Source organism: Dama dama, chromosome 19 (assembly GCF_033118175.1).
Source record: "Dama dama isolate Ldn47 chromosome 19, ASM3311817v1, whole genome shotgun sequence".
In the NCBI taxonomy this organism is placed as follows: domain Eukaryota; kingdom Metazoa; phylum Chordata; class Mammalia; order Artiodactyla; family Cervidae; genus Dama; species Dama dama.
Window position 1 is genome coordinate 74,129,594 of NC_083699.1, and position 14,700 is coordinate 74,144,293.

The 14,700-nt window shown below is 58.2% G+C and overlaps 1 protein-coding gene across 3 annotated transcripts in view; it reads right to left on the reverse strand.

The window, feature by feature from the left end:
• Window positions 1–4,535: 4,535 nt before the first annotated feature.
• Window positions 4,536–14,700, reverse strand: part of PDXK (pyridoxal kinase) — a 30,962-nt gene continuing 20,797 nt past the window's right edge. For all 3 annotated transcript variants that reach the window (XM_061167489.1, XM_061167487.1, XM_061167488.1), the window contains 5 exons: window positions 14,395–14,440; window positions 12,252–12,363; window positions 11,234–11,370; window positions 10,137–10,203; window positions 4,536–9,874 (listed from right to left, as the gene is read on the reverse strand). In XM_061167489.1, the coding sequence (XP_061023472.1) occupies window positions 9,762–9,874; window positions 10,137–10,203; window positions 11,234–11,370; window positions 12,252–12,363; window positions 14,395–14,440 (475 nt within the window). In that variant the 3' untranslated portion in view covers window positions 4,536–9,761. The remainder of the gene's footprint in view (window positions 9,875–10,136; window positions 10,204–11,233; window positions 11,371–12,251; window positions 12,364–14,394; window positions 14,441–14,700) is intronic.

The window sequence follows — 14,700 nt, forward strand, 5'->3', positions numbered from 1 at the left end:
CCCACTGGGAAGAGAATCTGAGCGGTCCCTCTCTGCACACTTGCAAAGGGCCCCTCAGGTCACCCACCCTGAGTACCCTCTGTTTCCTGGACCAGACTGAGGTTTGTGCACTGGCGAGACACAGACACAGTGGCCCACCCCACTCCCACCAGGCCAGCACCCCAGTCCTCAAGCTCTCCAGACAGGGAGGAGCCCCTCTGGGTGGGCAGGCACCTTCCCCGTTCCCACCCCATCCTCTCTCAGCAGCCCTTGGGGGCTTCTTCCTCCCCTGTGCCCAGAATTTTGGGGCAATGCTTGGAGGTTCTGCCGCCCAGGTCCCCAGACTGCTGAGTGGCTGGCCCTGTGTGATGTGGAGGCCGTGTCCCTGCTGCAGGGCTGGGCTGAGGAGAGTGCGGGGCCCTCCAGGCTCAAATCAGAGAGAGGAGCCCGCGGGCACAAGCTCTCTGAGTGCCCTGGGAACACGGGGTCTCTGCCGACAGATGAGGTCTGGCAGGTGTGGCTGGTGGGGCTAGTGTCCTGCAGACACCTGTGGCCGTGACCATCTGTCTCATCCAGCTGGAGTGCCCGGGGGGCCCTAAGCGAGCTGCCCGAGGAGGCAGTAACTCCTGCTTCCCATCCTCGCCAGAGCAGGGGTGCAGGGGCTCCAGGGCTTCAGAGCTTCCTGCTTCTCAATCCCTTCCACAGCACAACCTGGTCAGGAGTCTTGCCTGGGCACAGCCATGATGGACTCTGCCGAGCTGAGCGTTTGTGTGCCAGATCCCCCACTGGCAGGGGCAAGAGTGGACAGCAGGGCAGACCGGGCCCCTCTGTAAGGGAGCTTATGATGTCATGGGTGACCAAACACTGATGGCTTCCCACTCAGATCCAACCTCCCCACCTGCCCTGAGGAAAGGGGGACTGTATAATTGGGACACGTGAAAACCCACACTCCCCAGACCCCTTTGCAGCAGGTGTGGTCACACAAGCAGGTGGGACTGAGGCACGGCCTGATCAAGGGGCTGCCGTAGGGCCAGAGTCTGCTGCAGCTGGCGTGCTTTCCCAGAACTCCTCTCCCAGGAAGCTCTGTGTGACCACAGGGACTGGCATGCAGGTCCACTGGTGCGGGGGGAGGTCCTGAGGGCCAGCTAGAGGACACGGCTCCTCAGGAGCCTGGTACGTGACCTGGCGTGGTGGGTGGGGAGGAGCGGAATTGCTGGGCCCCTTTGGTGGAACCTGACCACGTCTGCGCTCCTTCTCCTCACTCTTCCCCATGGGGATGCTCACCTTTGCCACCTTTAAGGATAAATCATCAAGGAGCACACACGGGAAGGGCTGCATGGTGGCTGGCCTGTCCAGGCCCTCAGGCTGCATGTGGCCCTGAACACTCAGAGTAGGAGGGAGAATTACAGCCTCACCCCGTACAAAGTTGTCTGTGGATATGGTGGCCTCCTGGCCATTGAGCAGGTATGCCTGGCAGGGTCTCTGGAGTGAGGGCATGATGGGCTTTTCCATCATGGGAAGCATGGGCTCTTCCCATCAGGGGAAGCAGGCCAGGGGCTCAGACACGACATACCCCCCCAGGAGCCCAGACCGGGCCCAGGCCAGGGCACTGCTGGGTGACCCACCAGCAGCCAGCTCAGCAGTCCTGGACGGTGTTTGCCCCAGAAGGTCTTTGTTTGGACTGGGGGGTGAGGGGGCAGCCAGAGATGTAAGGGTGTGGAGCTTGGGGGATGAGCAGTCTGGCCACCTCCCTGGGTGGAGAGGCACAGCTTCCATCTGGACTGGAGCACTGTGGGAGGGGAGGGGGGCACTCAGACGATTGTGCGGGTCGGAGTAGGCCTGAGACCTGCCCCACTAAAGTCCCCTGGGGATTCTGAAGGGCAGAGGGGTTGAGAGCTGGCAGGGCTAGCCCTGGGGGCCCTGGAGGACGCGGTCAGGTTGGAGCCACATACCTGGCCGCGAGGCAGGGAGGCTGGGCTGCAGCCCTGACTCCTTTGCTTTGGGCCAGTGGCCAATCTGTGTTCCAGAGAGCCTCTCAGCAGAGCTGGGACCTTGGCTTATAGAGGCGGCTCTCCAGTCCCCAACTGTGTCTTCTTGTGGACTTCTTTTCTGAGGTCTTAGGGCCCCCAGCCCAGGGTGACCTCATTTAACTGAACTATATCTGCAAAGACCCTATTTCCAAATAAGGCTGCATTCACAGCCAGGGCAGGGGGCTGATGGGGGGTGGGGGGGTGGGGAAGCAGGTAGGATAGACACTCTGGGGACACAACTCAACCCACAACCGAAGTCACAGATGGCCCACATCAGCAGATGATCTTCTGTTGTAGCTGATGCATGGCACCCAGCCCCGTCTCCCACCCCAAGACTCCCACCCACCTGGTGCTGCCCATGTCTGCTGGCAGCCAGGAGCTGGTCCTGTGCTCCCAGGGCATGTAGGGCCTTCCTAGCAGCCCAGGCTGTGCTTCCTTCTCCACTTGGCTGAAACCTGCCTGGTGACAGGCCTGGAGCAAAGGAGGCAGGGGAGGCCCATCTGAAAGGAACAAGCATCAGTATGTCTCAGGGGTGTGACTGTTGCTTGGTCTCCAGATGAGGGAGCTGAGTTTCAGCAAAGGCAAGGGTGGTGGTCTGCTACAGCATGGGGCATCCAGAAGAATTAGGGGTTGGGTTCAAGATCCTCAGGTGCATCCTTCAAGCATCCCTATCTCAGGCTTCGGGGCCCTCTCCTCCCCTATGAGGACCCTACTTTCAACGCACCGGGCTTCCCAGGTGGCCCAGTGGTAAAGAACCTGCCTGCCAATGCAGGATACGTGGGAGATGCAGATTCAGTTCCTGGGTCAGGAAGATGCCCTGGCAAAGGAAACAACAACCCACTCCAGTATTCTTGCCACTCCAGTATTCTTGCCTGCAGAATCCCATGGACAGAGGAGCCTGGTGGGCTACAGTCCATGGGGTTGCAAAGAGTCAGACATGACTGAGCGACTTAACAACAATCAACTTTCCATGCTATCCAACAACAATCGACTTCCCATGCAATCCACAGTCTTGGTTTCCAGGGCTGCCAGACCCCAGGTGTTTGCATTACTCGTCTGTCTCCACACGTGTCTGCTTCCCTCAGCATCTCGTGAGGACACCAGGTACCAGATTGAGCCCCACCCTGCTGCAGTGTGACCTCACCTTAACTAGTACATCTGCAAAGACCGTGTTTCCAAATGTCACACTCTGAGGTTCTGGAGGACCTTTTTGGAGGACACCATTGATCTGGGGGAGACATCTGTCAAAGCTAAACTTAAACATACTTTTCAAGGTTGCTACCTCAATAACAAGACCCTGAATTCTACACTCAAAGTGGGCAAACTTTGAAATGTAAATTGATCTCCATGAAACTTTAGTAAGGAAGCAGGGAGACGGATGGATGGAGGGAGGGGAAAGTGCCTTGTCTCTTCTCCCTCCACTCCAAGGTCACACACAAGGGCCACACCCCGGGGAAAGCGGAGCAACGACGGAAGGGGCCAGGGCCAGCCTTGTGATTGCTAAGACACTGCTGCAGGGGCCAGCCTGAGCCTGCACCTCAATGGGGAATTTATTCAATGCTGTAATTTAGGCAGAATTTCAGACAGGATGAGACTATGTGGCTGTGATCCCAGAAGCCCTGGGAAAGCTCCCTGCAATGCACGTTCTAGTGCCTGAATCCGACGGATGTACCCTACACAGCAAAAGGGACTTTGCAGATGTGTCTTAAAATGAGGAGTTGGTCTTGGAGTAGCCAGGGGGTCCAGCATCATCACAGGGTCTCCATGAGAGGGAGACAGGCGGGTGGGTGTGAGGGAGACTGAAGAGGTTATGCTGCTGGCTCTGAAGGTGGAGGAGGAGCCATGAGCCAAGGGGCACAGGTGCCTCTAGAAAGATGGAAAAGGCAGGTTACAGATTCTCTCTGGATCCCCAAGAAGGAACCAGAGCCGCCCACCCAGACATCTGAACTCCAGACTGTGAAAGGATAAATCTGCGTTGCTGTAAGCCCCTCAATTGGTGGGAATGTGTTACAGCAGCCACAGGATCGGTGTCCCAGCCTTGAGGGCTGCACTGGGCTGGCAGAAGGTGATTTGAGAAGTGGAGTCAGAGGTGCTTCAGACAGGACCCTGCATCCTTGCCCGTCTTCTCCCTGCCCGTCCGATGGAGCCTGGTGTTGCCTGGAAATGACACTTGGACTTATTTACAAAGGTGTCAGTAGATGGCAGGGAGAGCAGGTACCGGCTGCTCACAAGACCAGTGCTGTCACCAGCAAGACGTGAAGGAAGCCGGAAGGAGCGTGAGGCTTGGTCAGTGACCAAAGCTGCTCCTCAGAATCGGGCAGGAGGGGTGGGGAAAGGGACCTGCACTCTCTGATCCCCAGCCCAATCCCAGGGGAAGCCCAGGGGCCTGGAGCCCACTGCCTGGAGCATCCAAACAAGCCCCGCCCCCACTTCCTGGGCAGAAAACAGACAGGGTTAGATGGATAGGACATCTGGCCACATGGGAACGAAGCTCCTCTGGGAAAAAGAAACCACACTTCAACAGCATCACCATGAAAATATTTATTTGTGATAATCATAAGTCAGTAAGACCAGAACAGACAGACACAGCCTCGACAGCGCTGCAAGGGGTTTATGTTTAAAACACATCCACAGGCGCACAGTAGGTGGGGCTGGCACATAGAGCACAGGGCTAGTGAAACCATCGCTGGAACCGCAGGGAGCCCCTCTGGTCCCGAGGCTGTATCATTTCTCCCAGATTCTGGAAGGACAGCGTCGGCACCAACTGGCCTGAGTCAGAGCCTCAGTCCTCCTGCGGGTCCAGGTTTGTAACTGTTGCAGGAAACCCCGAGTGAAATTCTAGAAGTACGCAGCTTTGAAGCCAAAGACATTCAACACGCCACCTACACACCCTTATCCTTCAGGGGCTGCGTGGAGCGAAGTAAGAATTCACTTCTACCTCCCCAGCATCAACATTGACGCCTCCCATCACCAAGACAATGGTCCCAGGTATTTTGCGGAAATGCACAAATTGCCTCTATCCCCTCTTCACTCTTTGGGGGCACACTGGTGGCGCTGCTGCCAGGCTCATCCATTCCCTTCGTCTGTCCCTCCTCCATCCTGGTCATGACCCACACTCACCTTCCTCGTGCCAGAAGCTGGGGGCTGGGCGAGAAAGCAACAGTGGTCCAGACCCCGCTGACCCAGCTCTGTATCCTTGGGTGCACGAGGACCAAGACCCCTGTCTGGGGGCTCCCGAGCAAAGGGCCCTAGGGTGGTGTGCCCCCTCTGTCTGCCTGATCCTGCCGGGCGGAGGGAGCTCTCGCAGGACAGCGCTGCCCCCGGGCAGGCTGAGTGGCTCATGGCATGTCCTCCCAAGAGTGTTTCCTGCTGCAGAAAATTGGGCTGCTGAGGGGCCGGGAGCATCCTTCCCTGCAACCCTGGATCTTGGGGCCCCTCCCTGAGCACAGGGCTCTGCTTGGCTCTGACAGTGGAGAGCTTTAAAAACACCTGTTTACTCTGCCAGGAGTTAAAAAGAAAATTCTTAAAAGAAGTTTCCACTCATATAAAATTTTAAAATATTCTCTAAGCCAGACCTAAAATGACTTGCCAAATGACCAAACGAACACACGCTGTTGGGAGCAAAGACCTCGAGTGAAAGGCAGGAATGTAGCTTGTAAGACAATGTTTCTTGATCGGTGTCTCTGCACATTAAGAACAAGACGTCTTGCACCAAGGAGTCCAGGGGAAGACGGGAGCAAAGGACAGCTCACGGTTTTAGGAACTGAGACCCTGGGCCATGTGGCAGATACACTCAGGGCCCCTTTCCCCACGCAGTGAACAGACTACAAACCCCAATTCCGGTTATGATCGCCAGACAGGAAAGCCCCTGAAGAAACACCCCTAGAAGGGTGGCTGCTGGGTGGCACCAAGGGGAGCGGGGAGAGGACCTGTGCCCTCACTGCCCCCTGCTGGCAGAGACCGGAAGCAAGGCAGGTCTCAAACCACTGTGTTAAGTCGCGTTAGTAATGACTCTGTGTGACCCCACGGACTGTAACCCACCAGGCTCCTCTCTCCATGGGATTCTCCAGGCAAGAACACTGGAGTGGGTTGCGAAGCCCTTCTCCAGGGGATCTTCTCAACCCAGGGATCGAACCTGCGTCTCTTACGTCTCCTGCACCGGCAGGCGGGCTTTTTACCACTAGTGCCACCTGGGAAGCCCTCCGAAAACAACAGAGCTGTCTACAAAAGCGGGCTCCTGCTCAGGACGCTCACAGCTGCAGAAGCAGACACAGATCCAGGCATGCCAGCTCTGCACAAGGCTGCAAGGCCACACGTGTGCAGGCGCTCGATCCCTGCTTGGTGGGGACCAGCCTGACCGGCTCTCACGGGCAGACCTGGAGAACATTGCAGGAGGGGACGGGGTCTTCTGGGGAGAACACAAGCATCCTGACCAAGCAGGCCTAAGTTCAAGGCTTCCTGGCCTCGAGCCATAGACACAGGCTCCCAGAGGGAGAAGGCCCGCTTTCCCGAGGGCCAAAGGTTCCTCTGGGTGCCCCCTGGCACATCCACCTGCCACCTCCCTCAGTAGACACGGGAGTCAGCTCTCCAGGGAGGCTACTCGGGGTGATGAGAAGTGAAGCCCCCAGCAGCTGGGCAGTGGGAGGTGGTCTGGATCCGAAATGGGTGGGCCTGGGATCTCAGAACTGAGTCTGGGAGCCAAGTGGCTGCCACCCAGACTCAGAAAGCCAGGACCGCATGGCAGCGGCCCTGTGGGCACATACCTCTCTGCTCCTCAACACACTCCCCTCCTTCTGGCCCAGGCAGGTGCTGAGGGGTCCTGAGCAGACCCCTCCCCTCCCCAGAGGGAGACCTGAGACCAGGCGGGCAGCCAGGGCGGGCTATTCTGGCTTGGAGCACAGCCCAGTTCTGTGGTCACAGGCACAGTGATTCACAGACGGGGGCCCCCACCGCCCCAGGCAGGTGGTCCTGAGAGGGTGGTTGCTCAGCGCGGTCCAGGGACCTCCAGACAGAACAGTGTCCTCTCCTTTACGGTGAGAACTGAGGAGTGAGTTCAATTCTCAACTGAGGAGTGAACAGGAGGTCTGAGCAATGAGAAGGTCAGAAGCCCCAAGACAGGCTCAGCCACTGTGAAATTAAACACACTCTAAAGACTGGGTCTGACAAATTTAAGGATAACAGAGCATCGTTTTCTACCATTGCTGACACTGCTCACAAAAACAGCGCAGACTAGCCTGGCTACCTCTGCAGGACTTGGCACTGATTCAAGGCTGGTTGAAGAAGAAGGACCATGTTTTGTAATCTGTCTCTAAGGTCTCCAGGAGAAAGAAGGTCTGAAATCTACACCCAGGGAATAAGCAAGCAATTCAGGGCCAATATAGCTCTCATCTTAAATTACTATTTTCTATGTTACTCAACTATAGAAAGTAAAAAAAAATAAAAAGGGTAATTCTAACTTGGACCCCAACTGTATCAGAACCCACTGCTACCAGGCTCGGGTAAGTTCTGGATGGGAAATTCTGAAGAGACAGCCAGGGCCTCTGCTGTTGTCACGACAGATGGACTAGATCCCCAGGGGAAGGCGCCTGAGATACACAGGTTCAGCAACATCACAACAGACAAAGAGCGCGCTTTGCTTGGGTGGGGAGGTGGTTCTCACAGAAGCTAAGGGTCTCTCTGTGGGTCCCAAGCACCCCAGACACTCCCAGGAGCCCCAGTTTCCTTCTCCGAGCGCACGGGGCTTGGGCCCTGGCCTCTCCTCACAGCTGTGGCTTCATAGGTCAAGGAGACGGAAGAGCTCACGGTTTTACCGGTGGAGCAGCTCTGATTGTTCTGTGTATGATTCTGAGAATTAAGAGTTAAATCCACAGTGGGGGCCAGGACTAAGAAAGCACACTGTTTGCCAAGTGCATTTTTCTTTAACTTCACAGTGGACACAAAACAAGCTGCTAACCCCAACACCATGTTTTCAGGGCGGGTTTTCACCATCTTGTTGAGATAATCAAGGTTCTTGCTTAAAAGTGTAAGTCATCTTACACTTGCTCTCCCTAAGGTTTGGTTTTTTTTTTTAAAAACAGGAAACAGGAAAAAAAAAAAGATTTCCCATGGGCTGGCGGTGTGGCCATCTCCCAGCTCTAGTTGGCAGTGACTATCTTTTCCACGAAGGGCTCTGTGAAGGCCAGAGCCCTGTGGGACTATGGTGGGTCCCTGGCCGCCCTACTGGGGGGCTGTCCCCCGCCAGGCCTTCCTGCGCCTCCTAGGCCAGCGGGCCCTGCAGGGACCAGGAAACAGGACAGGGACACGTGCCCTGACCCGCTGGCCACTGCAGGGAGCTGAGAACCCTGACCCTGTACAGAGGAACTAATGCCCGAGTTACAACATTCAGAACATGAGCGGAGTGGGGGAGAAAGACGAGAGTGGGTGCACACCGTCCTGGGGAGACCAGCCTGCCTTCATCCGGGGGCATCTTCAACACAGGGAAGAAGGCGGCCCTGAGGCAGTGAGCATCCTGGAGACACAGGCCCGGCCTCAGGAGGGGGCCTGCCTGTGGGGCCGGGGCTGCCCTAGGAGAGCCTGCTTCCCCAGGGATGCCCATCTGGGCCCGAATATCCTGTAGTCTCCCTGCTTCCCTCCAGGTTGTGGGTTTCTGAGAGGTGCAAACCCCACAGGCTCCAGAGTCGGGGGTGGGCTCTGAGCATGGGGACACCCCACCTGCATCCATGCTGGGGGAGGGTCCTCAAAATTCTGGGCAGAGCGGAGCCGGGGAGGTCACCCGAGCAGCGGACGACTGGACTGGTGTCAGGACCGGCGCCCCACCCACAGTTGGGGGGGCGGCGCTGCACCTTGCTTCCCGGCACCTGGCGGGCAAGGGACACAGAGAAGCAGCGGGCACGGGGACAAGATGACTGGGGGTTGGGGTTGCACACACCAGCGGGGGGCCGGGCAGGAGCCCACCTCTGCCTTCTGGACACACCTGTCACCAGCAGTGGGTGGCAAATGCACAGCATGCGACCGACTGGCTCAACCATAAGGAGCCTGAAGACCCACAGGCGCCCTCGGCCCACAGGCGCCCTCGGCCACACTCCAGCCTCTGTCCCGTGGGGGTGCCTAGCGACGCTGAGTTACAAGGCAGTCCCCCTGCCTGAAACACGAGAGACGTGCAGACTTCCGGGGTCTTGGGAAGGTCCCCGCCAAAGTGACTGTGCAGCGTTTGTGCGTCTGAGCTTCAGGAACTCATTCTTACCAAGAACAGAAGCAGAGACCCTGAAACCCACAGGGGCTGCCCTGCAGCAGGGCAGGAGGCAAAACATTCTGAACGGGGAACACAGAAGGCGAGCTGAGAGCAGGGATAAAGACAGGTACATCATTTTTCTGGACATGAACACTAACCCCTGACTCGCTGCGAGAGGCGGACACCGTGGTCTCCCTGGGCCCCGCGCTCAGGAAGGGGACCATGCCATGTGCCCCAAGCCAGCCCGGGGCCCGGAGACCTGAACACGGAGCTGGTTTTCCAGGAACCGTGGGGGAGGGGAGCTGGGGGTCCCAAATTACACATCTCTGTGATCACTTTGTTATTTTTAAAAAGCACGACTGGCACATTTTCACAATTAAGACCAGTGGATGCTGGACACTCACGAAAGAAAAAAAATACCAAGTTTCAGTCACACCTCTAAGGCAGACGTTACATTTTTCACAAGGTCGGAAACGGAGACACCTAACACTGGGAGTGACGGAGGCGGGTTCGCGAGGCTCTCACAGCACCGTGGCCTGCACGACGATCTCGGGGCTCTCGATGTCCTTCTTGCTCTGCACCATCCTCAGCTCCAGCTGGGCGGGGCTGGGTTTCACGCCTTCCCCAGACTTGGCTGCAGGACAGGCAGAGCATTGACAACAGGGCCAGGGTCGGGGGGGGGGGAGTCATTCCGAATTTCTCTCTTCCTTCCCTTTGCCTTTGGGCTGAGTCCCCAACGCTCATCCCTGAGTGTCCATCTCAGCAGGGATGGACATGCTGCTCCTCCATGCTGCCCCTCCCCAGCCCTGAAGGCCCCAGCCAGGGAGACAGTGGGAGCCTTGCCCTGCATGACGCCGCCCCACACCTCTGCCCGCCCGCCTGCCTGCCAGGCCTACCTTTTGCACACTTGATGGTCCGCTGCAGAACGTGGTGCATGGCTGACACAGTCTTCTCACAGGCTACCTGCAGGGAGGGGAGGACGCTGAGCCCCGCCCACATGGGGCGCTCTGCCCCCCAACCCCCATGCTGCCCGAATGGACACTGCCCACCAACAGGGCACTGGCTCCATGATCCCCCCCACCAGGAGAGCCGAGCAGAGAGGACTGTGCGCTAAACAGACCACAGGCAACTGTCAGGACGGCCTGCCACGTAGTAGGTGCTTAATAAGCCTTTTGGGAATGAATCTATTATAAAGAATGCACACAGGAAAGAGCTCCTGCCCCCAGGCTGGCCTTTCAAAGTTAAAGACAGGGCTCAGCAGTGCCGAGGAGGCAAGTGGACTTCTTTCCCAACAGTGGGATCTGGGCTGAGCTGGACTCAGGCTTGGCAGAGGGCAGCCCCACGAGGCCTCCGTCTGGGCATCAGTGGGCCGTGAAGCAGGTCTGAGCTCACCCTCTGCCCTCCAGGGAGGAAGGAGGAAGAGAAACAGAAGAATGTTGGCTTGGAGTCACAGCCAACACTGCAGGTTCACCCAAGCCTTGCCGGTGACGGGAAGGGCCGTGTCCCACCCTGCATTTCACAGTACCGAGGGGGGCACCCAGCCATGCTGACCACCGGGGAGGGTGCACACATGCCCCCCAGTGAAGGAGGGCAGCGCAGAGGGAGGTCAAAGGACACAGTTGTGACGCCTCTGCCTGACCACACAGCACACAGCAAGGACGCCATTTCCCAGGTTACCAACCCAGTTTTGCAATTGCTCGCCTGGCCAGCACACAGGGGCACTGCAGACATTCATACACCAAGTGGGGGGAGGGACAGACAGGGGACATTCAGGAAGAGATGGGTCTCCAGCAGGTCTGACCGTAAGGACTGTGTTCTGGGATGCCCTGTCCCTGGATTTCCTTCCCTGGGATGCTTCTAGACCTTGAGTTGCTGAGGCCGCAGCTCCCGTGTCCCCACGAAGCCCTGAGATTTCGCTGGGCTCAGGAACCCCGTGAATCGGCCCAGCCAACTCCAGCATCTTAATGTGTTGTCCCCTTTGTGCCCCGCTGACCTTGAGGTTGTTGGGGTGCTTGTGTGTCCATGCCAAAAGCATGGCAGCGAAGAGGTCCCCGGTGCCCACGAAGACCGCATCCACCTTGTGCATGTCCATGCGGATGCGCTGCGTCACCATGGAGCCATCGGGAGCCCCTGGGGGGAAAGAGTCCAGCATCTGGGGCCCCAGATCCTTGGCCGGCAGAGGCCCCCAGTGTGGCCTGGGAACTGGCCAGCCCTCCCCTGCACAGTGTCGGGGGCTCAGGGCGCCTGGATCCCCATGCTCCCCAGTGACCGCCCATCCCAAGTGAGAAAGTGAGGGATGGAGGCCCAGAAGGCTACACAGTGAGGGTGGCCTGTGGGGGGACAGTGCGCAGCCTGAAGGTGAGGGGCCAGGACATGCTATGTGCTGCAGCAGGAGCCTCAGGGGATCTAGAGTTGTAGGGACCACGTGAACTGGCTGAGGTGGGTGTGTGTGTGAAGGCGTGTGTGCATGCGCGTCTATGAGTGTAAGTGTCCTTTTGCACAGACAGAAAGCCATGCATGTGGGACTGCTCTCTGGGCCAGTGGGGTGACCCCAGCCTTCTGTCATTTTATGCTATGGCAGCCGCATGATTAAAATACTGACACGGCAGAGCGCGCAATGAACTCCCAGTGATGTCAACACCAGGATCAGCTCTGGGGTCAAGTGGGGTGGGGGTGGGGAGACGCCTGGTTCCCCAGCAGCGGTGCTCCAGCTGGCTGGTCCCCGTGACCCTGGAGTCTGTAAGAGGGGACACTATCTGATACTGAGCTACCAGCTCAGCAAAGGACACGGAGCACTGCGTGATGACCCTGGGGGAGTGGTCAGCACCCCATGCTCACTGGATCCCAATTCACCGAAACCTCTCCTGATTCTGTTTCCAATCTGGTCTTGGGAGGAGAAAGCTGGCCACTGCCGAGTCTGGCAGGATTTTCCTTCCACTGAACCCAAACCTCGGAAGCCTCAAGGGACCCACAGCAGGAGGGAGCACAGCGCCGGGGGAGTGGGGACCTACGAGTCCTCTGGCTCCCCAGCGCCATCAGGTAGTCACTGCCCCTCGGGGACAGCAGGTCTGAACTGGTAATGACCACCGTGTCCGGGCCCATGGAGTGCAGCATGTCCATCACCTATGGGACACAGGGAGCGTGTTAGCCACACCTCAGCCACTGCCAGGGAGCTGCCCCCCGCGCCCATACCCTTCAGACTCTTACAGAGTCTGGATGGGAGAGAGACAGAGGCTGAGAATGTGCGAGCCGCACCCTGGCCTCGCCCGATGCCCCCCACCATCCCGCCGCCCAGCTTGGCCAGGTTACAGCCGCGTCCCAGTTCCCCACCCCCACCCCAAGCTTCAAGTCCAAGGGTGCACGCCTGTTGGCCCCCACCCTGCACCCCACCTGTGCCCAAACTTTGGAGGAGGGAGCCAACCTGCCAGGCCATGGTCCTCCTTCTTCCCTCACCTGGGCTCTGGGGCAGCAGGAGCCATGCCCAGCAACCCCCAGGCAAAGATAGATTCCACCCCGTCCATCCTGGGAAGCTTTGAACTCATCTTTTATTCATTCAACAGACACATACCCTCTCTCTCCCCAGCAACACACGCGCTGGGGGGCACTGTGCGGCAAAGTACCGCTAAGCCAGAGGAGATGGAGGGGAGCGGGCAGGGCTCGTGCCAGGTGGGAGGAGGTGACTCCACTCCCGACCCAGAGCCTGTGGCAGGGGAGGCCGCCAGCCAGAGGGTCGTGCCCTAATGAGGGATGGACATCCTGTCTTCCCCATGCCAATGCCTCAGAGCAGCACAGATGATCCCGCGGGTGGGGGCCCAGCAGAGCACAGATGCTGGGAGGTGAGTCCTCTGCCACACTCACACATGTGTGCACCCAGAGCACACCCATGCACATCCATTTGCATGCATCCACACACTATACACACACACAACACATGCACATACCCGAAATGTATGCATACCCTCCCCACACACTAGACATACATACACACTAGACATACACACTAGACATACACACACATACATACAAAGGCACGCACAGTATCACAGCACCACAAGGGGGCATGCCGTCAACACAGCACCCCTGCTCCAGCTACCAGAAACACCCTCCAGTTCCCAAGGTGGGCCAGTGCATTAGAGATGGGGTCATCCTGACACCCCTGGCCACTCAGAGCAAGACCCTCAAAGCAGCGAAGGGACTCCTCCCACCCCGCTCTCCTGCCCCAGGGAGCCCTCTGCCTATCGGGGAAACAGACACACAGCCCCACGGGTCCAGGTGTGACGACGACTGGCCGCCACCAGCTCTGACCCAGGGCCCTGGCTCCTCAGAGCATGTTTCCTGGGCTGTGAAGTGAGCACAGCCTCTGAAGAGGCCCAGACATGGAAGGTGTGAGGCCCTGGAGGCCCTGGTGCTCTGCGCACTCAGCCCAGGGGTGGTAAGCCCCAACTAAGGCGGAATCCTGGCAGGAGACCTATGGACCCTGAGCAAGTCCCGAGGGAAGGTTGAAAAGAACTCTGAAGAAATCTCACCCAGGGCTGCATGGAGGCCCAGTCCACCCTTCCTGTCTGGACTCCCCCACTGTGGACTCCAGAAACGCCAGCCAGCACCCGAGGGACAAGTCCATTCTGTGCAAGCAATCTTCACTCTCACTGTGTGCATACACCCACACGCACTCTCACACGTGCACACGGATGGGACACACACTGTAGACACACACAGAGACTGGGGTGATGCCCACAAGCCTGGGAACCCCGAGGGCTGCCAGTCACCTCCAGAGGGTGGGGGACAGGCGGGAAGGGGTTCTCCTACAGAACAGACAGAACACGGCCAGCCCACCATCCTGGCCTCAGGGACCCAGAGAGCAAACTTCTGTTGTTCTAAGGCACCCCGTCTGCAGCACTTTGGGATGGCTGCCCTGGACCCTCCGACGGGGACAGCTGTGATGAGCAGTGGGTGCACCCAGACCCAGCAGGCACTAGGCTGCCCATAACCAACCAAGTGGCTGAAACAGCATTTACAACGTGTCTCTGGCTGGCTGATGGGAAGCCAGATGCTGGCCACGAGGGCACCATCTCCCATGCCTGAGAGCACGTGGCTGTCCACCCCACCATGAGCAGGGCTATCTGTCCCACGCCAGGTTCAGGAAGGTCTCCTTACCTCTAAGGCATCTTCCTGGCTGTGGATCTTTCTCCCAGTCAGCAACCTGGAAGACAGGCAGGCACAGGTGAGCCATCGCTTCCCTGGAGCCCACCTGTAAGAGTCCGGGGCTCTGGCGCACTGGTGACGCCTCCTGCCCACTGGGAACTGACTTGGCACCTGCCAGCCATCATGGACCAGGTGGATACCATGTCTGGGGTTTGGCTCATATTACTGAGTCAGCTTTAAAAGGGACTCACAAGTCACAGGGGTTGGTGAAGTCCCAGATTATGGTTGATGTTTGCACGTTAACAATGAGGAAGGGCG